The sequence below is a fragment of the Carya illinoinensis genome, chromosome 3, assembly GCF_018687715.1.
Source record: "Carya illinoinensis cultivar Pawnee chromosome 3, C.illinoinensisPawnee_v1, whole genome shotgun sequence".
Taxonomy (NCBI): Eukaryota; Viridiplantae; Streptophyta; class Magnoliopsida; order Fagales; family Juglandaceae; genus Carya; species Carya illinoinensis.
In genome coordinates this window covers 51253652-51280119 of record NC_056754.1, presented here as the reverse complement: position 1 = coordinate 51280119, position 26468 = coordinate 51253652, and the positions used below count along the sequence as shown (strand labels likewise).

General features: G+C 35.1%; 2 protein-coding genes across 4 annotated transcripts; both read left to right on the top strand.

Annotated features, from left to right (window-relative positions):
* The first annotated feature begins 553 nt into the window (after positions 1-553).
* Positions 554-13010, top strand: LOC122305181 (N-alpha-acetyltransferase 35, NatC auxiliary subunit). Of its 2 annotated transcripts, none has more exons than XM_043117533.1 (16): positions 554-870; positions 1953-2020; positions 5178-5333; positions 6010-6177; positions 6891-7041; positions 7575-7654; positions 8280-8552; positions 8678-8821; positions 9835-9969; positions 10344-10442; positions 10776-10832; positions 10974-11178; positions 11540-11658; positions 11984-12052; positions 12412-12510; positions 12619-12841. In XM_043117533.1, exons 1-16 carry the CDS (start codon positions 747-749, stop codon positions 12694-12696), a joined length of 2025 nt encoding a protein of 674 aa, XP_042973467.1. In that variant the 5' UTR covers positions 554-746; the 3' UTR covers positions 12697-12841. The 2 variants fall into 2 exon arrangements, with proteins under 2 accessions (XP_042973467.1, XP_042973466.1); XM_043117532.1 differs by having other exon boundaries at positions 555-870; positions 12591-13010.
* Positions 13011-17576: 4566 nt separating this feature from the next.
* On the top strand, positions 17577-25683 carry LOC122305180 (putative clathrin assembly protein At5g35200). 2 transcript variants are annotated; one of them, XM_043117530.1, is made up of 16 exons: positions 17577-17725; positions 18419-18535; positions 18625-18694; positions 18847-18944; positions 20206-20347; positions 20447-20547; positions 21014-21097; positions 21292-21342; positions 21431-21496; positions 21575-21640; positions 21744-21824; positions 21934-22011; positions 23933-24082; positions 24268-24343; positions 24628-24740; positions 24949-25683. In XM_043117530.1, the coding sequence occupies exons 2-16, from the start codon at positions 18437-18439 to the stop codon at positions 25309-25311; spliced, it is 1638 nt and encodes a 545-aa protein (XP_042973464.1). In that variant the 5' UTR covers positions 17577-17725; positions 18419-18436; the 3' UTR covers positions 25312-25683. The 2 variants fall into 2 exon arrangements, with proteins under 2 accessions (XP_042973464.1, XP_042973465.1); XM_043117531.1 differs by having other exon boundaries at positions 17673-17826.
* Positions 25684-26468: the final 785 nt, after the last annotated feature.

The following is a 26468-nucleotide window of genomic DNA, read 5'->3' as shown; positions in this document are numbered from 1 at the left end:
TGTAGGTCCCGTATTAATTCATTTTTTTCTCCACGACTGCACGCCAACTGCATTTCCCGACTGCAAAAAGTATTTCTCTTTTTATATATATATTTTTAACATATTTAAATATTTTTTAAAAAATAAAAAAATTCGTAATATTATTAAAAAATATTTACTTAATCATTAAATAAAAAATAATAATAAAAAATAAAAAAATCATATCGGTAGAAACCAATGTAAAAAACTATTAGGTTTTGATTGGTTAACCAAAATCAAAAATCTCATTTTATCTCATCTCATTTCATTATTATAACTTTTTTAAATTTCAATATAAAATATAATAAACAATCTAATTTTTTTAAATTTTAATATAAAATTAATATTTAAAAATTATATTATAATAATATTTTATTTATTATTATTTAAAATATCTAATCTCATTTCATCTAATTGTATAATCAAACGTATTTCCCCCCACGTAAAGAACTGTGAGTTCACCCTTAGAATAGCCTTGCCTAAAGACTAAACCAAGAAGTAATCAAGTACAAAGAACCGACCCGAACCGCTCCGTTTCCATACCCTAAAACCCTGACGCAGACGTGAGAGCTCTCTCTCTTCTCTCTCTCTGGTACCTGGCGATTCCTTCGCCTGAAAGGGTCTTTGACTGTTTGTACACAAAGCACTTGCGAAGACTGGTACAGTCAGTTTCTCAAAGACATCGGAGAGAGAATCCTGAGTACAAAGAACAATTTGAGCTTCTGGTAATGGCCGATAATGGTGCCCAGGAAGCGGCAGTGGACATTTCCGTACTCGCACGCGCCTCCATTCCTTTTGGAGATAACTCGGTCTGGGCTGACGTCTCACCCCTCCTTGAAGCCGCATGTAAAGGTTGATTCCTTCTTTCCTTAATTCGCTTCTCATCCCTGATTCCACTCTATTTGCTTGTCGAGAAAATAAAAGAAAAGCGAAGAATATTTGCGTTATATGATTTAGTTGTTTTATACCTTCCCACGGCTGGAAGGAAGAAACTTCAGTTTTTCTAAGGAGACAAATAGAATATTTAGCTTCGATTAGTTCAATGAAGATCTTGGCCAAGGCTTTGTTTGGTTGCGGAGGACTGGACTCTTTATTGAATCCGTGAAATTTAATATTTTGGTTTCTTTTAGAAACTATACTGTGAAAAGTGGGTAAAGGGCCCTAACTTTGATGCCTCGTCTGTTGCTAAGATTGTATACGAAAATGCAATAAATTGCTCAAATTTTAGGCTTTTCTGTTTTTAATGAAAATTGATGTTTTGGCATTTGGTTCCCCCGAAAGTATGGATGCTTATTGTACTGGTCATATTCACTCATTTGGTTAGTCGAGTTTGTCTTTTTTCTTTTTTCAAATACAATACCTACGGGGATTGTTTGGTGCAACTATAGAAGAATGGGGCTTGGTAAGTGTAAGTGTACGGGTTCAACTTTCAAGTCTAGATGAGTGCTCTATGCAAATACCGAACGATGGGAATTCAAGCCATTTCTCCCAGTTCACCACTGGATAATGACCCTTTTTGTAAACGCAATAAGGTTAATTATTATTTTTCCTTTTAGACACTCTCTCAGCCACAAGCACTGACATAGCATTGTTGACTAGATGAAATGGGAATGAGATTATCTTCAGTGACATTTGTACCATGTGGGTATGATATCCATATTTCCCAATTGATCAGCTCTCTCTCTCTCTCTCTCTCTCTCTCTCTATTATAAAGATCTTTTTATTTCCATATATACTCAGGTCTTGACTCAGGTGGTAAAAGGGTGGGACAGGGTTGGTGTAATCTTAAATTCAAAATCTGCATATCAGAATGAAGTGTAAATTTAAGTATATGACGCAAAGTACAGTGGTCTAATGTGATTGTTGGTATCGCTTACTCATTTTTTTTTAGCTTTGCTCTTGATTCATGTTCTTTTTATAATGTTTGGTCACAGATCTTCGAGATGGTGACCTTATTCATGGAGATAATTTTAATCTTTTTGCTGCCATGTCTGCATTGGAGGTACTTTCAATGTCTTCTATAAGGCTTAATCTTTATTTTTTTCCTAGTTTTGATGCTTGAACATAAATTATGTGTATTTGTACTAGATTTATGCTACATTAAATAGGATTGGGAGCTGGAATCAAGACTCTAAACTCTAACTTCAATTGGTGTTGGGATCATTTTTTTATTCCGAGAAGAATCAAGACTCTTAAAGGCATCTCATCATTCTACAAATACATTCATCTGTTAACCCGAACTCATGAGGGACAAAAATAGAAGCAAATCATTTTATTTTTTGATAAGTAATCAAAGTGTATTAATAAAAGAATAGGCAAAGCCATGTGAAGTACAAAGAATGCCCAATCTACGTAGGGAACATATATACAAGGAAATCATGGAAATCTTGGCCATTAAAAAAAGGCTGTGGCCCAAGTACAAAGAGTTCTAAAAAAGAAAGCTATAAGTTCCTCCCATGATCTCCAAAGGGTCTTGCCTTGGAGAGGTTCCCCGACATAAAAATAAAAAAAAAAAAAAAAAAAAAGGTTCCTCCCACGATCTCTCTTTGTCCTCTAAAGTCTGATCATTGCGCTCTTGCCACATGCACCACATGATGCATATAGAAGCCATCTTCCATACAGTCTTGATCTGTTGATTGCCTCTTAGACCTGTCCAGCTAGCCAAAACCGCCACTATTGTCTCAGGCATAACCCAACTCAAGTTTAGTCTACTAAATACCTCGTTCCATAACCCTCTAGGCACGTCACAATTTAGTAGAAGATGGTCCACCGATTCACCCCCATTCCTACACATGCAACACCAATTTGCGATGATCACCCTTCGTTTCCTCAAATTATCCATTACGAGGATGTTACCCAAGGAAGCGGTCCACACAAAAAAAGCTACTTTGAGAGGCACCTTATGTCTCCAAATTCTTTTCCAAGGAAACTGAATAGGGAGCTCATGTGAAAGACACTTATAGAACGAGCGAATTGAGAACACACCTTTACCTGTAGGTATCCACTACAATAAATTGGCATGCTGGTTGGTCGATTTGCGAGAGTACAAAAGATTGAAAAAGGCTGCATAGCTGTCCATTTCCCAATCATTTGCCGCTCGACTAAAATTGATGCTCTATTGGATGTGATCCCCTGCTATCACCATGACATCCGCCATTGAAGCATCCTTAGCATTTGCGACCCTGAAGAGTTCAAGAAATGGTTCCTTTAGAGCATCATTACCACACCAAGAATCATGCCAGAATTTGATCCTAGTCCCATCTCCTAGGCAAAATCTCGAGTGCCGAGAGAAGACCCCCCAACCTCTTCTTATATGTTTCCACAACCCCACTTCATAAACCCCTCTCACTTCATTGGTACACCATCCCTCCCATAAACCACCATATTTCCTCTCAATCACCAACTTCCATAGGGCTTCTGGTTATTTATGAAATCTCCACAGCCATTTTCCAAGTAATGCCCGATTAAAAATTTTCAGATTTCTAATGCCCAAACTGCTATTAGAGAGAGGACTACAAACCTTCTCACACCTGACTAGGTGGAATTTAAATTCCTCATCTATTCCACCCCACAAGAAATCCCGCTGTAGTTTCTCAATATAGAGAGTGCCACGCTTGCAGGAATGGGGAACAAGGACAAGAAATAGGTTAGTAGGTTAGACAATGTACTCTTTATCAGGGTAATCCTATCTCCTTTTGACAGGTACATTCTCTTCTAGCCTGCTGAACAACGCTCCACTTTCTCAATCACTGCATCCCACACAGAAGTCTCTCTCGAGGCGGCCCCCAACTTTAGGCCAAGATATGACATAGGGAGTGAGGCAATCTTACACCCTAGAGTATTAGCCAACTGTCTGAGGTGTTGTACCCCTCCAATAGGCACCATCTTTGATTTGTCCAAGCTCACTTTCAACCCTGAAATTGCTTCAAAACAAAGTAGGAGAGCCTTCAATACTCGAACTTGATTATGGTCAGCCTCACAAAAGATTAGAGTGTCATCTGCAAATAATAAATGAGAAATATTAATTAAACCCCCTCTTGGGGATCCAATCGAGTAACCAGTCACCCGCCCATTGGCGACCAGAGTTGAGGTCATTTTGCTCAAAGCCTCCATCAAAATAACAAAGAGTAAAAGGGACAGCGGATCTCCTTGTCTTAGACCTTGAATCGCCATTTCTCTCCAAAGCCACAACTTCCCAGTTAACATTGTCATACACCTTTTCCATGTCTAACTTACAGATAATCCTTGCCTTGCCATCTTTCAATCTACTATTCAAACATTCATTTGCAATGAGAACCGCGTCTAAAATCTGTCTCTCTTTTACAAAGGCGTTTTGGGGCTTGGAGATTATCTTTCCCACTTCCTCACTAAGGCAATTCGCAAGTACCTTAGAAATAATTTGTAATAGATAAATCAATAGAATAAACAAAAGAAATAGATAATTATCATCAGATACCCAAAAAGTCCCTCCCATGTCAAAGATTTATGAAAATCCATTGCCAAAGACAAAAAGAAGAATAACCTTGTTTTGTTTGTTGGAGAACCTACAAGTAAAACCAAGAATAATCTAGTGGAAACACAAAATTCTAGGGTTTCTGAAAAAATCCCAATGAAGATTTGGAATCCAACTCTGACTGGAGCACTAGTCAAATGCACCATTACAATGCCTTTTACAAGAATGACACCTTTCAACTATTTTTTTTTTGAAATTAATGTCAGTAAGTCCAACTCCAACTCCGACCTCCAAAAATCCAACTCAAATTGAATCAGAGTCTGAATTTAGAAATTTTTGCACAGCCCTAGCATTGAACACTGAACAGCATTGTAAATTCCATTAATAAAAGGAGAACTACGATAAAGTCCAAGTACATTGGGAGTGAACAGGTACCATGCCAATTAGAAGAGATTACTCAGTGATATATCTAGAAAATATAATGCCTTGTTGGATCTGACCTAAAGTGAATTGATACAGTAACTTTCAGTCTTTCATGCATATCTTATTGAATTCCATTTCATTGTTTGTTTTTCCCTAATGTGGCTCTTGAATAAAAAGATTTGCATAATATTCCTGTTATCCCCTGCAAACTTTGCTTATGTTTTATTTTGTTCTCTATATTCTTACTCCTTGCATCTTAGTTTGTAATTGTTATTTTTACCAGATAATGGATCCAAAGATGGATTCTGGTATTGTTTGTAAGTACTACTCTGTTGATGAAGCCATTGAGAATGGCGCTGCTCCAGTTCCTATTAGCTTTGACAAAACTGTTGATGTTCAACGTGCCATCGATATAATGGACCATCTTCTAGCGTGTGAGGTATACGCAATTTACCTTTCATGAATAGTCTTCCGTATATAGCACATACCCAGCTCTATACAAAATTTTATTTTTTTCAACGTTTGGTGACACATGAAGGTTCAAAGATTCTGCTTTTGGAAAATTAAAGGAATAAAGCTTCTCCCACCAAAAATAAGAGTGATAGGTTGATGATAATAATGAAGGAATAGAAGATCTGAAGAGAAGAGAGGCATCAAAGAAATGCTACTCTCTCCCTATGTGTGCATGTGTGTCTGATACACAAATTTACCCTCTTTATCAGCTCATTCATTTATTTATAGAAATGGCCCATATATTTCTTCCTAAGGTGCTCATTTTTTTTTTCTTATTTTAAACCTCTTATTATGGAGTCTGGAATGAATTTATCTAGTTAGATCTTGTATTTAAAATATTGCTCTTTTTCGATAAGGGAAAAAAAGGGGAAAAAAACCGTACAATGCACAAACACACACTCATATACATATACAACCAGGAATATATATGTGCATATATAGGATTAGATGTCTCTTTTATGAATCACAACCATGTCATATGTCTGTGTCTGTGTTGCCGCAATCTAACCACCTTTTTATGTTTTTCTATGCAAATTATATTCTTCAATGTATGTCTTGCCTGATATTTGTGCTCTCATCTAAATTGCGATCCTCCATTGCAGGCGACATGGCACAAGGGTCATTCATTGGCACAAACTGTCTTCTCTTGTATCTATCTTTTGAGGCCTGATAGGACATCTTCACACGCCTTGCTCCATTCTTATTGCAGAGTCATACGTGCAACCTGCAAAGCAGTTATTTCAGTTGTCTCGGATGCACGTACACATGAAGTAAAGTACTCCAACAACTCCTTTTGTCTCTCTTAATGATCTCTCTTCATTTTATGAAACAAATTTTTGGTATCGATTTTCCCGAATCTGAGGTGAACATTGCCTCTGGGAGTCGTTTAATATTCAGATAAGTAGACTTTGCAATGAAATGTATATTACTACATTTGACCCCAATCAAGAAAAACAAAAGAATGCCACATGATAGTCATGGATTGGTTTTGTATGTGCAAAAAGAGCCGAGAGTCTGTAGATTATCTGTCACTTGATTGTGAGATTGCTACAACCTTGTGGAATGACTTCTTTGCTTGGATGGGTTTAGCTTGGGTGATGCCAAAAAGGATAATCGGCCTCCTAGCTTCTTAGTGAGGCATCCAAGGCAACTCTTAGATTGCAACAGTATGGAAAATGGTTCCAATTTGTCTATGGTGATGTGTTTGGAGGGAGAGGAATGAAAGAATTTTTAAAGATCGAGAGTGGTCAATGGATGAGATTAGAAGTCTATTTTTCAATTCTTTACTTCATTGGTTGATTGCAATTGATTTTAATGGCATGGATTTTCATGACTTCCTTGTATCACTAAACTAGCATGCATGGGCGATGACTTGTATATGTCCCATATGTTTGGGCCTTTGTCTATTTTATGATCATTTAAATTTTGTTTACTGATAAAAAGAAAACAAGAATGCATTGGACCTTACTTGTTTCTTTTTCAGGAAGAGGATCTTTTTACAATGGCATACGGCCTTCCCTTGGATGGGGATGGAGATGAAAAGTGCTTATCATTGCTAAATGCTGTTGAAGAAACAACTTCTCGCCAATTGCGTGCTTGCAAAGCCCAATCCTCAAGAAGAAGAGTGTTAGAAGGTAATTTTTAGATCTCTTGTTTGAGTCTAGTTTTGTTTTTTTTTGTTTTTTTAAGCAGAATATTGTTTGTCAAGACTGCAAACAACTCAATTGTCATTATAATTGTAAGACCATAGCCGTAGCCACCTTGTGAAATATAAGAAGTGGTCATGAAAGAGTTTCTGACAGTATGTTGGCAATGGTATGCTTTTTTCTTTGGGCCAATATTATCCTAGCTTCAGTAGCAAATGAAGTTGTCTATTTGAGCCATATGACAAACATAGTGGAGTTGATGCCAGCGTCCAGTCTCATAATTTTTTTGATAAGTAATAATGATTTTTTTTAAGTAAAAGATTATGATAAGTTATAATGATTATATTGACGAAAACAATACCAATAGCCCATGTACACCGGACTCGTATGAAATTTTGACTCATTATATTTTTCTTCAGAATTGATAGTACTTCATGCTTTGTAAGATCTAGTGTGCCTACATGTTAGTTAAAATGTTCGGGAACATTTTTCTTTATGAAGTGCTGGCTATTTTGATGCAGATATAGAGCCATTACAGACAAATCTTGATCTGGAAGAGGGCTACTGCAAAGCATTGTTGTGCCGCTTACGCTTTCGTAAGGTCTTACCATGTGTAGACTCTTTATAAGTCCTGGAATTAATAGAGATCAATACCCCTGTATCATATACGATCACACACACACACATGGATATATATAGTGTGTATGTTTATATATGTTTGTACCTACACATAATGATATTTGTTTTATCTCATGTAACTCGGAATACTAGCAACCCTTCAATTGTTTTTGTATTGTGGTCATGTGTGTCAGTACGTAGTTATCTTGTATGTCTTTGATGCTTTGAACAAGCACAGAATTTCTTGAGAAGATGCACCAGTCAACATCAGTTGACATTGTTGTAATTTGTTATTGTCAATACTACTCCTATATAAAGATAGAAAATGCAGTTCATCACCCATTTTCTTTATATACCCCATGTTTTCTTAAAGTGAATTATTCTGAGAATGCTGGTGTGAGATCACTGATCTGCTACGTATGAGTGAAAAAAATTGGATGTTTAAAATCATTTTTGCCAATGATTAGCTTTATTTGGTGGTCTCTTCTATCAGTTAGTTGTATAAAAACCATAGTGCACCTTTTTACACCATTGTTCTGTTGCATCAACCAAAACCAGTATTACATTTCTTTTGATTAGTATTGTCAACATCTTTCCTTTGTTTTCAGCATTTTTACCATGTTCTTACGTCTATGAGGCGGCCTCAAGGGAGAGGTTTGGAGTTGGCAAGGAAACATATATCATCGTGCATATTGGAGCTAGAATGCATTCTCAAATCGTCAGAATTTCTTAGATCTAGTGCCTGTGGAAGTTGTGAGGATATCATAGACGATAGTACAACTGGTTCTGGCTGTCAACCAGTTGGGTTTGATGCCAGCTTAAATTCTAGATTATCTGCTCCTACTCCACCCCGTGCAATTAAAATTCTTAGCTGGAAAAAGGTGAGAATTTAGGGAGTTTCTTCAGATATGTCTGGTAGTTTACTTAAATATTTGCAGAAACCTTCATTCTATTGATAAAAAGAAGAAAGAAAATTCCTGACGTCTTTTTCTCTCTATTCTTCCAGGCCATTGAATATTTTGTGAAACTTCTTCATGATCTAGACATTCTATGTTCCTACTCCTTGGACCCATTGTTAGAAGGAGTTTTGCAGTTCGTGGTTCAGTTCCAAAAATCTCAACCTGATTTGGTTGCGAGATCTCATCTCCAGGCTGGTTTTACTGCATCCGGCTTATTTTTTTTTGTTATTTGATGAATGTATCACCTTTTGATTTCGTTAATTGAGGATTCTAGCTTTTGACGATCACTGAGATTGTGTGGTTGTTTTGGTAATTTTTTATACGTAGCAGGTTGTTTAGGTAATTTTATTCTAGGTATTAGGCTGTTTAGGTAATTCAATCCTTTTTCCCGACAACTGGGTTTCTTCTTTTTTCCCCTTTCAGATGGAAAAGTCTTCTGACTTTTCTAGGCATGTAATTGCCCTCCCCTCCTATGGTTGTACTGCCCCTTGTACCTGCGGAAATGCAATATAAACAAACTTACTAACATTTTTCTGCATGCTAAGTTGGTACCTCTCCCTTTTCACTTGGGTTAAATGCATCGGAGTGGAGTGATTTGGCTCCATTTCCACTTCATAAAAGAATAATGATTTTACTGAAAAAAAGATGGTGTTTCATGATCACTAATTGTTTTCATTAGGAATAATTGAGTTCATTATAACTTTGAAAATGCACACTGCTGTTGGGTGGAGAGCCCATCATATTACATTAAACTAAAGCAAGTGTTTAGGGTGATGCTAATTCTTGTGCTGTTGAACAATATGAACCAGACATAAATTTGGGAGTGGATTATGATTGGTAGCTCACGGTCAAGCAAAGAGCCCTGGTAGGATGTTTATACTCTATAGCACGAAGCATTGACCAGAAATTAGATATTGTGCACATTGGAAAGTGCATGGTAGCAGAGATACTATAGCCTCAACTACAAATTCCTTATTATGTAACATATACTTCTATCTTTTGCTGATTATATTTATTAGAATATTTCAAATGTTCATCTTGTTGGAATGTTTTGATTCCTACTTTACTTCAGACACTTAATGCTATGTGTTTATCTTTGTATGACTGGATTATTAACTCTGGTAACTTTTTTTTGATGAATAAATAAATTATATTGATCAAAAAATGGCAAAAGCCATTATTAACTCTGGTAACTTATTAACAGCTTCTGCTACTTCAAGATGGGAAACTTTATGGGCGGGATTCTATATTTGCTGTGATCACCAGAGCTGCAGCATTGCCCGAGGTTACAAAGAACCATGATATTCAGAAGAATGAATATATTGTGCAACTAGGACAGGTGAAGGCAATATGATATTTTGGTATAATTATGTGTGCCTTTGCCGACTATTCCAAAGTCATTGAGTAATAATAATTCCATCTCATTTAGCTATTCTATTTGCCAGTTTGGGTTGTCTCCATAATCTAGGGCATGTTCATTGAAAGCTCTATTATCGAGAAGTTATATATCAAATACACAGAAAAAATAAAGCTTTGTCATGTGGATATATTATTGTTATTAATTGAAATTAATGGCTTGGCCAGAAGACATTGTAAATGATACTTAGGTTGTCACTTGGCCTGTGTGCAGCTGAGTTTGGGGGACAGCTTTTATCCTTCTGGTTTTTTGAGGAGGGAATTCATCTAATATATGCATTGCCATTACTTAAACAGTTAGTGATCAATATGCTCAAAATTCTATGTACAAATGCTGCGTGGCAAAGGCGTAAGCTGGGGAAAATGCTTCAAGATTGGCGTGTTATCTATGTACAGGTATGTCTCTTATTTTGATTTCTTGTGAGTTATCATATTGTCGTTCTTGTTCGGTCAAATGTACACATTTAGATCAATGATATTTAGTCATCCAAGCTATATATAGTTGAAAAAAACTAGTATATTTACTTGTATGGTTTAAAGTATCGTATATCTGTTTGGAGCAAATATGAATTCTGTGTTAAGGCAGTTCTAACCTTTTGCAACATTGATATTCAGGCTTGTGCTGCTAGTTTTTATTATTTATTTAAGTTATGAATATTGTGTTTGCTCTACAAGAGGTATCATGCTTGGCAGTTAATTTATCTATGTTCTCTCTTATGTGGCAAACAGCTAGAGCTGGTGTTTCGAAAAGATTTTGGGGAGGTCTCAAGCATTCCAGATGACGAGGTATGTCAGTCTGCCATGTGTCTAGCTTTGTCTACTTGTTAGGGAAGATTTTCATTCTTTATAACTTTGTTAAGTATTATTAAATCTGATGCTTTCAACAGAAGGATCTATTTTCAATTAAAATTTATTTTGGTTTTGCAGAATATATGTGTGAAAATATTCCGGCATATCCTCCTTTGGGTAGAGGAGCAAACATACTGGATAGCCTCCCGTTTTCTTATTTTGGGTTTTGAGTTGGAGCTCTATTCCCCAAGTGAATATTGCATGGTATATTGGTATATTTATGTTGTCTTGATCAAGCTTGCAGAGAAAACACATCTTAAGATGGCAACGAGGAATGACACTAGTAAGTATGCTTGTTGTATTGTCACTTGATACTTCGTAAGAAACTTACATAATTTGATGAACCAAAATGCACTAGGCCCAGATTTTCTGCCCCTTTAAAAATGAGGTAGAACAGATTTGTGTATACATACATTTAAACCACTGTATATTTTTTGTTAGGCAAGGAGTTTGACAAATAGTTCTGAGAAGACCTGTAGTTTGACAAATACTCTTTGGCTGGCCCCTCTGAATATGTTCCGTCTCTTCCTGTCTGGAAGCAGAATAAATTTCATTGTTATATGCATGTGTTTGTATTTCCCTTGAAAAATTTCTACCAAAGTATCTGATACCCTTTGATGTGATCCTGTGCTTCTGTCAAACAGGTAAACGAAAGGCAAAGAAAAAAAGAGATTCCCTTAAGGATATGGGCAGGGAATACCGAATTCCACCTGCAGTCTTGTTTGTTCAATGCCAAATGTTTCTTGTTGAAGGGCTCACAATGGTAATTCTGCCTGCTTTAATTAATAAATGATAAGAATGTGGATGACCACATGTAGGAAATGTTATTTAAGGTGCAAGGGAGTAGAAGTTGACAACCTGACCTCTGAAGGGTTATGGTGATTGCGGTCGGTAAAAGCTACTCTGCACAGGTTGTTTTCCTTGATAAATTACACCGAACAGGTTTTTGATGGGGTGTCTTTCTGATTAATCAGACAGGCCATTCTATGTGGTGGATGTGATAATAGATTCTTCACATTCTTAAGTATTTTTGTTTTGCTTAAAAATTTTCCATTTAAATGTTCGACTCATCATTCAAATCTTTCCAGATGCTTGCTGCTTTGGCGAATGAACACATGATCTTACAGAGTCCAAGTCCTTTTAATACAGAACAAGAGGTAAAGCTTCTAATCCTATTTTATGTATACTTGTAAGTCTAGAGCAGGAAGTGGAAAACATGGTGGTGCAATCGTTATTAAACTGATTGAGACCATTTCAATTGTCTTTCCACCCCTTTAAACTTCTTGATTTTGATGGAGGAAACAATCCGTCTTTCCTTAGATGCCTCTTCAAGAATTTTACAAAATGGACTAATTACTGTATATGAAATTGATTAATCCTATTAGTCTTGACAAAGTTTCATTAGTTTGCTTAGGTAAACTAGCTTGTTGGCCTGATTGCCTTTTGCTTCTTTATACATTTGACTTAGCTCCATGGTTTTCAATTTAACATGTACAATCTGTTACTTCTTCTGCAGAGATTTATTCAGCACTTTGAACTGTTACAAAAAGCTTGCGTTCCTGATCACATCTCATACCCCTCATTCAAGGAATCGACAGCATATGCTCGCTTCTCTGTAAGTTTTTTGTTAACACTATACATTCTGTTGTCATACTCCCACATATTGAAAATAATGCTCTCTCTTACTCTGCTTAGACCCTGGTCATGTATAATTACTTTAAAGATGCCCAGAGGATTGCAAAGGAGGTCAAGAGTAGTTTTGCCAATGACCCTGAAAAATTGGCTGAACTCAGAAAGATAGAGCAAGTGGCAGAGCACAATAGCATTGCCTTGAATGTCATGTGCCGGGTAGGAGCCCTCGACCGTACACTAAAGGTTTCTTTCGAGTTTGGCCACCATCCTTACTTTGCTACCGCCGTCGTCAAGAGATCTTGAAGCTGTCCATTGATATCCCCCAATTTTGAAACGCTTTACAGGATTCAGTGGCAAGTGGTCATGCGGTATAGTAGTTGTAACATTACTTATTTATTCAATCAATTTTCTCAATCATTTATTACTTTTTGTCTTGTAATTTTCAATGGGAAAACAAATAAAGAACATATTGTTTACGTACAACTTTCTTGCCTTTTTTTTTTTTTTTAATTCATTGTGTTGGGAGGTGGGATGGCTGTGGGATGGTTATATATAAGTGTAAACTCAACACACTCGCTGAGAGAAAATGTATCATAGACCAAAAGACCCTTGGCGGATCATAGTGCAAGTTTTGTTCTCTTTTCCTTCCATTCATGTCAAGGAACCGGAAAAAAAAAAAAAAATTGTATCTTTTGATCCAGAAAACTTGACAAGATTGCTGCAATGGAGAGAGAATCAGTGGCTTATTGATAAATCTGTCTCCAAAACCAGGGGGTAATCTCATAAGGTTGCATTATTGGATGTTTAAGTTTGTCATTATTAATATTATTATTATTATTATTATTATTTGCCTTATGTAACAGGATCAACAAACTTCCGTAGTCTTTGCTGAGAATCATGGAAATGGTGATAAAACCATGATAATTGGACCCTTTTCTCTGTCCATCTCTCCTTCTGAGTTTTGCGTGTACGAGTAATTAGTGATTAAAAAGGCCTTTGCTACATACAGTCGGGAAATGCAGTCGGCGTGCAGTCGGCTGTACGGAATGAATAAAAAAAATTATAAAAAAATTATTTTATATTCAGGGGAACTTACATGAATTATAAAAAGTTATAAAAATAATTTTTTTTTTCATGTAGGTCCCGTATTAATTTTTTTTTTACAATCGACTGCACGCCGACTGCATTTCCTGACTGCACAAATCATTTCTGTTAAAAAAAAAAGAGAGATTTGATGGTATCCTGGAAAGGTGGAAGGACGAAGGGGACTTGTCCTTTGTTTTCCTTTTCATTAAAATGATTAGATTCTTTGGTTAAAAGATGGCAAAACAAGCAATGTGATGTACATATTATAACCGTTAAATTCTCCCCCATATAACAACAATTACACGCAACATTTATTTTTTAAATCTATTTTAATTTTTTTTTTATAGCAAATTTATTTTAATTATGATTTTGAAAACGAAAAAAGGTACATTTTTCACCTTTTTTTTTTTTTTAATTGCTTTGCATTTCAAGCTATCCAAATTGAGATTGTACTCTCAAAACTAGGGCTATACACCAAATTGAAAAATCAGCCTACACCGATGGAGACCGACTGTTGGAGGCTGGAGTTGGCGAAGAACCAGTCGGCAGTCTTGTTAAATATATAGGAATCAACGTCGGCCAGTTCGGTTCACGGTTTGACCCTAGGAAAAACCGCTAAATCGGCCAAAGTCAGTTATAACTTTTTAGTTTTTTTTTTTAGTTTTCTACCTATAAAGAAACGATGCCGTTTTACTTTAATGAGTGAAACGGTGTCGTTTAAGACCCTTGACTAAGAAAAAAATTTAGTGGAACGGCGTCGACGTCGTTCCAAAATGGCATTGAACCAACTCGTCCTCCTTCCTTCTTCTTCGTCTTCTTCTTCAAGCTCCAGGGTTTCTTCTGTTTCCTCTACCAGAGCTTCATCACACACCCATGTTAGAGTCGCAGATGCTCCTTCGTCCCAGACGACGCCGACGGCAGACCGAAGACCACACCAACACTAGTCGAGACCGATGGAATAAGTTTTCTCTCCTCCAGTTGATCAGTTTCAGCCAATTGTAAGTAACGTTCTCCCACATCGGTGGAATTTTGGTTTGGCGCCGAAATCGACGCTGACGCATCGGTTTACAACTCTACTCAAAACTTAAAACCACTAAAATAGGGAAAAAAAAAAGGTGAATATAAGTAAGGTAGCATAATTTGGAATGTCTAATTTTAATGTTAAGTATATCATACTTAGTAGTTTGTTTATTAATGTTAGATATAATCTTAGTTACGTAAATTTCGCGCACTTATTTAAAAAAAATAAATAATGATGTACATAATATATATAGAGTTCTGCTATATACAGTTACTTTTATATACTCATTGTGAATTCAAGTGATGTGATTGGCTAAAACAGTTATTTCATATTAAAAAAATGACGCAACCTATCATATCGGTAGAGTATGCAGAAGAGTATGTAAAAATAACTACACATAGAACTTTTGATATATATAATCATTTTTACAACTTTTTATACAATTATGCTTTTAATTGATGGTAATTTTCTATAAAATGATGCTATTTTTTATAAATGATTTTTTAAAAATACCTTAAATTTAAAACATGATTTTAAATTTAATTTTTTTTTTAAGATTAAAAGATTTGAAGAGGAAAATTAAACCAAATACCTTTCTTTGAAGGTTGGATCTCATGCCATCAGTCTATAGGTTTTGAAAAAAGAAAAATAATTGTGTAGAAGATTATAAAACGATTGTATGGGTATCATTTTCCTTTTAAAAATCAGTAGAACCCATCCTAAAAAGTAAAGCTTTTCATATATATTTTAAACAGCAGTGCAAAGTTTTTACACCATATATTAAATATTTTTAAATAAAATTATTGTTTAAAATATTAAAGGCGAATAGTTGAATTTAATTTAATTAATAGTACAATATTTTCGTGGTAGGTCAGACTCAACGTGTCAAATATATACAACACATAAATAATAATTTAAGCTAAATATATATATATATATATAATCCCATCTACTTCAGTGGCCCCCACCATCATGTTATATGGGTGTGAGTAGTGATTTGGAAAGGTGCTATTCGCATGGCCAAAACTGTTGACACGTTAGCTTCAAGTTCCACGTGGCTCATAGCTGTGACGTAATGTCCCTGATAATATACCCTTGGATCTATCATATATTACAACTAAAATCAAAGCCGACAAAATAATTCCGAGTAATTTATATTCATTATTCAAAAATTATTATTTTTAAATAAATAAATACATAAACTTTGTAGATGATCATTTAACTTTAAATTTTTAAAATTTTAACTCATCCATGTATCAACTCTTGAAATTTTTAAATTTATCAATATATCAATTGTATCTCATTAATTAATATATAAAATCTTTCATATTTTTCATCTTGTATGTCTATAAAAGAGTTTTTTAAACATCATTTATAAGACAAAAAATTTGAGGTAAATAATATGAAGTAATATTAAATTTTATATTAAATACAATTTTAAGTTTTGCAAGCGTCGCATATTTAAAAAAAAAAAAGAATAAAGTTAATTATTAAAAAATTAATTTTTTTATATAAATCTTATATTTACTTATTTTTTTAAAAATAAATATAAACTTTATAACTATAAATATTATTTATCATGACATTAAACTTATTGGAAAGGTAGTTGACTATGTTGCATGCAATCTTTCAATTATTTTGCTTTTTTTTTTTCTTTTAAAGTTTGACAATATTTTTAATTTGTTTTTATTGGGTCAATTTTATTTTATTTTATATTTTAATATAATTATATTGTCTTCTTGAAACTATTAGGAATAATTTAGATATTTTTAAAGAAAAAAATGAGCTGCTTAATAATTTTTTTAATAATTTAAGACGAAAATTATCGATGCTTCCAGCCCATCAAGACCATTATGATAAAATATTAAATTCCAAGTGGACTCATTTTTTAGGAGAAGGAAAAAAAAAAAAAAACAGGGGCCCGACCAACTTCCGTTCCTGGAAAATGGAAATGGTAAGGGGTAGCTCTGTAGTTTTACGAGAAACAGAGGGCAGAATCATAGGTAAATTCAAAACTGGGTATCTTCAGCCAACTAGCGGTATTGTTTCTATTTCTAAGCAACTTCTATGAGTTCTCTCTCTCCCCAAAAGACAAAGCAGTATTCTTTCATCAATATGGTCGAAAGTGTGTTCCTAAAGTCTATTTACTGTTTAAGGAGAATGGATCTCCTACACATGCATCATTTATTTCCTTTCCTTAAAACACCGACATCCATATCCACCGTTCGATCTACATCAAATGTTTCTAGACTTTTTAATAACTCTTGTATGAAATTGCTTAACCTCATTTATTTTTTCTATTTCAATTAGGATCATATTAGCTCTCACACCTGTCCTCTTTGTTCCCCTTAATGCACAAAGATCACATCATACTCATTAACAATACTATATGTGTTTCCATCATCTCTTCCTATACTTTTTTCCCATTTCCTTTTAGTTAAAGTTCAAAACTTTAAATTTTTTTGTATCCAATCTTCAAAGAACACATCAGCTTATCCATCTTTTGATCCACCACTTGAGTTTATTAGTCTTGATTTTTGGATAGAACCTGTAGACTATATCTTAATTTAAATTAAGTGTAGAGCCTGCTCGTTGTCCGATTTAAGATATTATTTTAAAAGATTTTTTTTACTTTTTAGATGATAGACTTGCACGCACTCTTTTATTGAAAGAAAAATCAATTATTGTCTCATTTAATAGTTATTTCTATGTGTATTTATTATTATTTTTTTGTATTAATGAAATTTTGTTTCTAAAAATATATAGATACGTAGGAAATATGAAAGCCACGTGGCGAATTTCAAGGGGGGAATAGAATAAGAGCAAAGCTTAAAGACACTGCAGAGAATCAAATCCCGCTCTAACCGTGGGGTGGGCGGTACAAGTTCTTACATTGCCGTATTCCTCTGACGCAGACACAAACTGAGAGACAGACGGAAATTCTTAAAAATAGAAAAAAAAAAAAGGAAAAAAAAAAAAAGTAGTAGTCGTAACAGATAAACAAAACAGTGTAATTAGAGTCTAGACGCCGACGACCCAACCAAAACCCAACTCATTTCCTCTTCGACTTTTCTCTGGTTGCCAGACACAGGCTAGTCTTCAACTCTTCATCTCTCTTCGTGAATTCTTCTCTCTCGCTCTCTCTCTCTCTCTCTCTCTCTCTCTCTCTCTCTCTCGTTGCTTCACGTACTGGTAAATTCTAGCTTTCTGATCTCCATGTCTCTCTTTGGTTCTATATTCTCTTTGTCGAGATTTTCGTGCTTAAACCATTGACTTGATTGTTGGGTTCTAGCTCGGATTACGTGCTCTTTTGCTGTTCCGTTCTTGTCTTTTCAGATCGTTGATGAGTAACGCTTATGCTGTTTCGTTCTTGTCTTGTTTATGGAATCAAACTTTTTCGCTTTTGACGACTCGCGTTCTTGTTGTTCTCTTATGCAATCATTTCTTTTAACATCTCATTTAACAAATTTGTTGTGTGTGATCTCCTGCCCTGAATTTTTGTTTAATTCTCATCTATAAATTTGAAAGCTTCTTTGTGGAAATAAGAGTATATCATTTTTAAATGGTATCACTCTTGAATTTTGGTGTTAATACATTAAGTGGTCACCCATGAACTTCTGTCTCTGTTGGATCTAAGTAGAGTGTTTAAATCCTATTTCTGAATTAACAACATTGGAGTTTGGGAATAGTAAACTTTGGAGTATGTTTGTGTTTGATGTCATCATATCTGGTTTTTGGGGAGTGAAGCCCAGATTAAGTTGTTGGGATTTATTGTAAAATTCAGGGTTGAGAGAGTGAGAGAATGTCTGGAGCGGGTACGCAGAATAGCTTGAGAAAAGCACTTGGGGCCCTCAAGGACACCACCACGGTTTCCTTGGCTAAAGTCAACAGTGATTACAAGGTATGCTTAATCTACATTTAGCTGTTTTTCCTGGGTCCTCTTAACCGTGTATTTATCTTAGTATCTCTTCGTGGTATAAAACGTTGTAGGAATTGGACATTGCTATAGTTAAAGCCACCAACCATGTTGAGCGCCCGACAAAGGAAAAGCACATTAGAGGTCGGTGCTCTCTATTGTTCTATATTCAAAATGGGATCCGTGGTCTCTAGTTTATATTTTTATCGATTATGCACTTATACTGTTGGTGATCTACTTATAGAAGGTTGTTGCATGTGGTATCTAATACAATTTATTTATGTTTACCTTTGCAGCTATATTTTCTGCCATTTCAGCTACACGACCTCGGGCTGATGTTGCATATTGCATCCATGCTCTTGCCAGACGGTTATCAAGGACACATAATTGGGCAGTATGTACATCACCTTAATGACACTTCATGATGAGATGGATGAGCATAGAGTCAAACCATCATGATTTTAAGCAATCAAACATTACTCCATCATGCTATACACTAGTTCTTGAACGTTAGTTTCTGAATGTGATAAATAATAATTTTGATGACATTTTAGGAGTCCTTCAATAGACATAGTGGCTGTATTGTATGCATTAGAAGTTTTAGTAACTGTTCACAGCAAACTTTAACCCTGGCTGAAGTGCTTGACTAGCTAAAAGCAAAGCGCATTTACAAATTTTGGCATTTTTTGTGAGCTTAAAGCAACAAAAGCACATTTTTGTAGTTCTGTTTTTTCTTTTGAAAATATATAAAAATGTCTGTTTTAACTATTATTCTTTGTCTGGACCATTAATTTAGATGAGGTAAATGAGGAAGATGATGAGGGTTACAAATCGTTTGATGACAATAATGGTGGTCCTGTGCATAGTGATGAGGATGGCTTTTTAATTTAGGATTGAATTGTATTGCTAGATATTTAATAACTTATAGAAAAAAGGATTGCATTGCATTGCTTATGTTTCTGTTGAATTCAATACCTACAATTTTTGTGCTTCTTTGGTCGTTGCATTTTCAATATACTTTGATTCTACAATGTACTTTAAAAAAAAAACAATTTTGTAATGTTTAAATTTTATGTAATTAGTTTATCATGTGATTGTCATGTTGTATGATACTCTTAGCAAATTGAGTTAATAACTAATATATAATACAATCTTGCTTTTTTATTTTAACTTTTTTTGTAAAAATTTTATTTTATGAATATTTTGTTATTATACATAACATATTGAAAAATGTGCGCTTTACTTCAATCAAGTGCATGCTTGCGCCTAGGCTCTAGGCAACATTTGCGTTAGGGTGCCAGGAGTCTGACCAGCAGTGGTTTTAATTTTATATTGTAAGCAACACTGGTTTGAATTAAGTAATGTAGTTATGGAGATTAGTAAATTTTATTTAAAGAAAATGCATCAAATGTTATTCTCTTAGAAGATTCCTTTACCATGAATAGTCTATGATACACAAAGAGACAGAGGGGTTAATATTTGTTAGTCATGTGGTTAAATTGATGGTCATGGGTTAGCTATATACATACATACATACATACATACATACATATATATATGTGTCTATATATATATCATTAACGATTCTTGGCTCAAACAAAACTGTTTTCTATATGCTTTTTGTTAAAGTTTGGTTGACAGAATTGATTTTTTAGGTTGCTTTGAAAACTTTGATCGTAATTCATCGTGCTTTGAGGGAAGTGGACCCTACATTTCATGAAGAACTTATTAATTATGGAAGAAGTAGAAGCCATATGCTTAACATGTCTCATTTCAAAGATGACTCAAGTCCTAATGGTACCAATCCTCACTCCTCTATTATTTGTTATGTGAAAACATTTGTCTATTGAGAAATTGGGTTGTTTGTTTATGAGATTGTTTTCATCTGCTCCCCAGCATGGGATTATTCTGCTTGGGTCCGTATGTATGCCTTATTTTTGGAAGAGAGGCTGGAATGCTTTCGTGTGTTGAAGTATGACATTGAGACAGATCGCCCTGTAAGAAGTTTGTTTCTTTATTATGGTATTTCTTTTTAATTTTAGTTTCATTTCGCTTTAGGAAAGCAATTGCTACATTTCATCTGGATGTTACATCTTTTACAATTCAAGACCTGGCGACCACAACATTTTGATATGCTTTGATAGCTAATCAAGGATGTGACCCTTCTCCAAAATAATAGATTCGACCAAACCCCCCCCCCCCCCCCCCCCCTCTCTCTTCCCCTCTCCTCTTCTTTTCTCTTTTCTCGTTTTAGAGTGAAACACTGGCTATAGGTAGGGAATTACTTGATGGGCATGCTCTTTTACTTTTGTCTTGCTGCCTATAAAAAATATATATATTTTGAAGGATCCTCTCAGACATTAATTTCCATTATTTGCTCTCTTGCATTGTATTTATCCTGTGAAACTATAGTTTGGTGATCTTTTGGCGAGTTTGGAGTACTGATAGATGCATTTGTGGCAGAGGACGAAAGATCTGGAAACTGCTGAACTGCTTGATCAGTTGCCAGCATTACAACAGCTACTTTTTCGTGTGCTTGGTTGCCAGGTAATTTAGCTCAATCAATTCAAGATAATTGGTTTTGTGCCCTACGTAATGGTGACTGTTAGTTAAAATGTAAATGATGGATGTCAGCTCATGTCAGTTGTAAGTAAGATTTTGTCATTATCATGGAACTTCTAGGGTAAGTTAACATGATCTTTTATTCTTCTAATGGGGAATGGTGATGAAAATTTGTGCAGCCACAAGGGGCAGCAATTCATAACTTCGTCATTCAGTTAGCACTTTCAATGGTGGGTGAAAAGTGTTACCATTTTCTTTTCTTTAGTTTTCTTCTTTAATCAATTTGATTTGATTCTTACTTCCTTATCACTTAAATAGGTGGCTTCAGAAAGCATAAAAATTTATCAAGCTATAAGTGATGGCACGGTCAATTTGGTAGACAAGGTTGGATCTAATCTTTGCTTGTTAAATAAGAAATTGGGTTATTCAGAAATTTCCTTATGATACTCTTAATCATGACAGTTCTTTGAGATGCAACGCCATGATGCCATGAAGGCGCTCGATATATACAGGAGGGCAGGGCTGCAGGTAACATTTCTTTTTGGAATCTTTGCCCTAGTCTAGACTGCTGCTCAGTGTTTGTTAGGGAAGGAATTTACTTATGTCATTTTTACATATTGTGTATTTTCAGGCTGATCGACTATTGGAATTTTATGAAACATGTAGAAGTCTTGATATTGGCCGTGGGGAGAAGTTTATTAAGATCGAGCAGGTTTAATGTCTTGTGGTTTCTTCTGGAGTAGCTATCTTTGAATTTTTTTGTCCCCTTTTTTTGTTTTAAATATTTTTGTTATCAAGTGAACTACTTTTATTCAATGAAGCCACCTGCATCATTTCTACAAGCCATGGAAGAGTATGTGAAAGAAGCTCCACGGGGTTCAACATTTCGCAAGGACCAAGTATGGAACTGCTCTTTCTCAAACTTTATTAGACTTGGATCAAGTAAATTATTAGAAAGAAATTTCTATGTGCATTAATATTTAAATGTAAAGCAAAAGAACATCAGATATTACTGACCGGTAGTGATGCAGGGAGTGGAAGTTTCCAGAAGTGCAAACTTAAAAATCAAAACTAATTGAAATTATGGTCTTGATTTAATTTGAAGCTTTTGAAATTTTACAATGTCTTTTTCTATTTGGTTTGTCCTATATTTGCATCTATTTGTATTAGGAAATTGTTGGTTCAGTTTTGATTGAGTTTTGTTAAGTATAGATAATAGAGTAGTATCCAGGTTTACCTAATAGGTTGTACCTGAGGCTGATAATTCTTCTTTTATGTATTTTTTTTATTAATTTCATTTTTGTCAAACACTCAACAAAATTCAGGACATCCTAGAAAGAGTGGTGCTAGTGGACCGCCCAGCTTTTACCGTTGGGCGCACCGCTAGCACAAATTTGTAGATTTTTTTTTTAATCAATTTAGTTTAAGTATATTTTTAACATTCAGTAAGAAAAAATTAAAAATATATATAAATTTACTAATAGTCACTTTTTTAATTACTAAGTAAAAACAAAAAAAAATTAAAAAAATTAACATACTCAAGCGGTAACTTTGAGTGGCCTTAAGAGGGTTAAGTAGCATTTTCCTTCTAGAAAAGGTGAAAGTTGATAGAAAGGAAGAAACTTTCTAGAGTGAAGAGTCCAATGGTACTCAGTCTTTACCATTTGTGCAGCAAAGAGTTCTCAAGGATGGAAGAGTGCAACATGGCAACATGGCAGAAAATAAAAGAGATAGCCTATTTCCGTAGTTCAACCTATGCAACAATTTAAGACCATGTCATCTGCATTGATGGATCCATTTCTTGAATTTACAATTCTTGAAAAGCTCAATGCTCTGATTGCAAATAAGGATGTCCTGCTTCATTATGGTTTGCATTAAGAGAAATGAATGAAATAATACTTAAGTTTAAGCTTTTTATTCATTTTAGTACTTCAAAGCTTCAAAACTTGAGGTCTTCTCCAAACAGTGGAGAACGGTGCGGTAGCAAGAAGGTCTTTGAAGAGTGGGCTTAAATACCTGAATTATTTGAAATTATGGTCTTTATTTGATGTATGGCCTATATGTATTGCGAAGCTTTTGGCTCAGTTTTAAGTAAGTTTTTTAAAGTAGGGATAATCTAAAAAGTACCTTGATTTGCTTGAATTGTTTCTACTGTAGGCCCATGAGTCTTCTTCCTATGTACTAGGTTCTTTATTCCGGTTCTGATTCAGCAGTTTCTCACTTGGTTTAGAAGTTCTTCTGATTATTTTGCCTTTTTGTTTGGAATCCTAGCTTCGTGAGAAAGTGATTGGGATTCTATCAAGATATGGAGATATTGGGTTAAATAATGTAATTATTTTTAAGCTTTGAGGGTGTGATAGTTTTTGTCCTTCTTAGCTGCGATTGCTTGGGTAATCTAGGTGTACTTGCCTAGAATTTCTCATAACCTAACCAGCACTAAATTCGTAAACATCAGACCTCATGCAAGAAGCCAAAATTTCCAAGAAACCTGATCTAGTGCTGGGCAGTATATTTAGGTCTGCACACATGCAATCTTGGATGATGATCAGCAGTCAGCTTTCTTTCTCTTTTAAGTAACAGGACAACGCAATAGTCTGTGCAGATTGGACAACTAAGTATAATAGTCTGAAAAGTGACACGATTCTCCTTTAACCTTTATTGTTTTACCTTTTCTTTTGATTCAATTTTTTTCGTCCCTTTTTCTCTCACTCTATTGAAGGCATTATTATCCCTTTATCTGCATTCTTTGGAATAACAAGATTTTCTGATCAAATTATGGCCTGGTTACTATTTACTAAATTTTTTATCCTAACTACTCAGGCGGTTGATAAAATTGCCTCCCCCAAGGAAGTCTTGGCCATAGAATATAAGAAGGCCCCAGAGGTGCAGGAGGAACGTCCAGCATCGCCACCTCCACCTCCACCTGAACCAGTGAAAGTAGAAGCGCCTGTAGTTGAACCTGATTTGTTGGTAATTCTCAAATCTTGCTTCTTATTATCTTAAAAACTTAGGTTAAGCTTAAGCTTATGTGCATATTTTAATTTTGAAGAATTTGCATCATGGCTGAACACAACTTTACCACTTTAAGCATACTCACCAATGTGTTGAGTCTTTAATAGTTTTCCTAAGGGTTTTGTTTCTTTCTTGGTTGCTAGGGTCTGCATGATCCAACTCCAGAAGCTTCAGAATTAGATGAGAAGAATGCTCTAGCTTTGGCTATTGTTCCAGTTGGTAAGGCGTCATTTTTCTTTGTTGAATATATCCATTGTAGTGTTTAGCCACCGCCCTAAGAGGTTAAGAACTGAATTTAATTCCCATAAACGTCAACTTGAACTGGTTCTGTTCCAAGATTCAGAGCTCTTAATGTTAAGAATAGAGAGCTCCATATATAATAAACCTCAATGAAATTGGGAATATAAATCAAGTTTCCCTACAGACTAAAGTTAAATTGAGATAAAAAAATTTGTTCATTGATTGGAGTGAGCTTCCATGTTTTGTTGTGATGGTGGTTGCAGCTGATCAACCAAGATCTGCCGCTCCAAATCAAGTAAATGGAACTACGGGCTGGGAGTTGGCACTTGTCACTGCTCCAAGCTCAAATGAGAGTGTGACAGCTGCTAGCAAACTGGTACTTGATCTGTTTCTTTCCCCCACCATTTTGCCTTAACTTCTCTCTCTCTCTCTCTCTCTCTCTCTCACACACACACACACACAACAACAACAACAGCAACAACAAACAAGTTTTGCTAGTTCACTAATGACTGATGAATGATACTTTTTCTTTGGCTGAGTATAATGACGATAATGCTTTCCAAAACTGTCATTATTGAAAATAGGCTGGAGGATTAGACAAGCTTACACTAGACAGCCTTTATGACGATGCAATCAGAAGAAGTAACCAGAATGTGAGCTACAACCCATGGGAGCCAGTCCCAATGGCTGGTGCCATGGTGCATCAGACATCACAAGATCCGTTTTTTGCCTCCAACACAGTGGCTGCACCACATACTGTACAGATGGCAGCAATGGCCAACCAGCAGCAGGCCTTCATGTTACAGCAGCAACAGCAGATGATGATGATGGACCCACAACAGCAACAGGGTTTAAATCCTTTTGGAAATCCATATGGAGCAAGTGTCCACCCCTATGGCTCAGGTATGCCTGTTCAAGCCTACAATCCATACACAGGCCTTATCTAGATAGTTTGTCCAGAAACATTGGGGAAACCGAAAAATGGGAGAGAAGTGAGATTCTTGGATATTGAAATGCAAAATATGAAGAATAGACAGATTATGTGTACCATATGTTGTGCATTGTGCAGTAGTTAGTTAGGGTGAGATTCTTTGTTGAATAATTAGTCGGAGCAAGGACTTTGGATGATTTGATCATTATTTCATGACAATGAAGGTTGGTAATAATGTGTTCCAGACTACTTTTAGTGATTCTTTTTATACCTGCTTAATCTTTGATGCTTAAGCAGGAAATGTATTCTTGACTTCTTGTATATGACCAGCCATAGTACTACTACATTCATGTAATGAAAATAGGCATCAATTTGTCTCTTTTGCCAAGTTTAATTTCACATTTTGTTTTTTGTTTTAGACAATTGATGTGTGTATTTTATATTGGGTGATTAAGAATGCAATAGCCACTGTTGTTGAATGATATGGTTGAGTTGAGTCAAACTTGAGAATGAAAGCGATTTCACACCAACCAGAGTTTTCAAGTGGCTGCTGGGTGAAGAGAAAGGGCATATACAAAGTTTCAAAGTTATGCGAATGGTTGGTAGAGACAGATTTCTTGCATTTTTATCCTAGTTAATGATTGTTGCACGTGCAACCTACCATTGAGGTTGACATACCAACGGCCACCCTTGTAACTGAGAGATTCGGACTTTTGGGGATATTTCCTAGGCAGTTTGGGAGCATCGCAAAATGATAAGTTTTTTTGTTTTTTTAAATAATAAAGTTGTAAAAAATTGATCCATCAATAAAAAACTGATTTTTTATACCTTTTTACGATGAGGTCCACTTTTTTATAAAAGAACTGTACAAGAAATATATATTTGAAACTTGTATATTTGATTATTCTTTATAAAAAAAAAAATTACGCAAAATTTATGCATTTAGAACTCATACAAGCATTATTCTTATAAAACTACCGTCGATTTCGTATGGGGTTGTAAGATGATTATTTTCTTTCAAGAAAATGCATGTAATACATTGAAAAGAAAAAGATATATGCATTTGACGGCGAACAATGCAAGCTTAAAAGAAAAACAACGTAAACAATCCCCATGGAGTCACACCACAATGCATCCCATCTCAGGAGCCCAAAAAATAACTCTTATAATTAA

Coding starts and splice junctions, on each gene's coding strand:
- LOC122305181 (XM_043117532.1), top strand. CDS start 747: ATGGCCGATAATGGTGCCCAGGAAGCGGCAGTGGACATTTCCGTACTC. Junction 5,334..6,009: donor ACCATCTTCTAGCGTGTGAG/GTATACGCAATT, acceptor CCTCCATTGCAG/GCGACATGGCACAAGGGTCA. Junction 6,178..6,890: donor CGGATGCACGTACACATGAA/GTAAAGTACTCC, acceptor TTTCTTTTTCAG/GAAGAGGATCTTTTTACAAT.
- LOC122305180 (XM_043117530.1), top strand. CDS start 18,437: ATGTCTGGAGCGGGTACGCAGAATAGCTTGAGAAAAGCACTTGGGGCC. Junction 21,825..21,933: donor AGTTTATTAAGATCGAGCAG/GTTTAATGTCTT, acceptor TATTCAATGAAG/CCACCTGCATCATTTCTACA. Junction 24,083..24,267: donor TAGTTGAACCTGATTTGTTG/GTAATTCTCAAA, acceptor CTTGGTTGCTAG/GGTCTGCATGATCCAACTCC.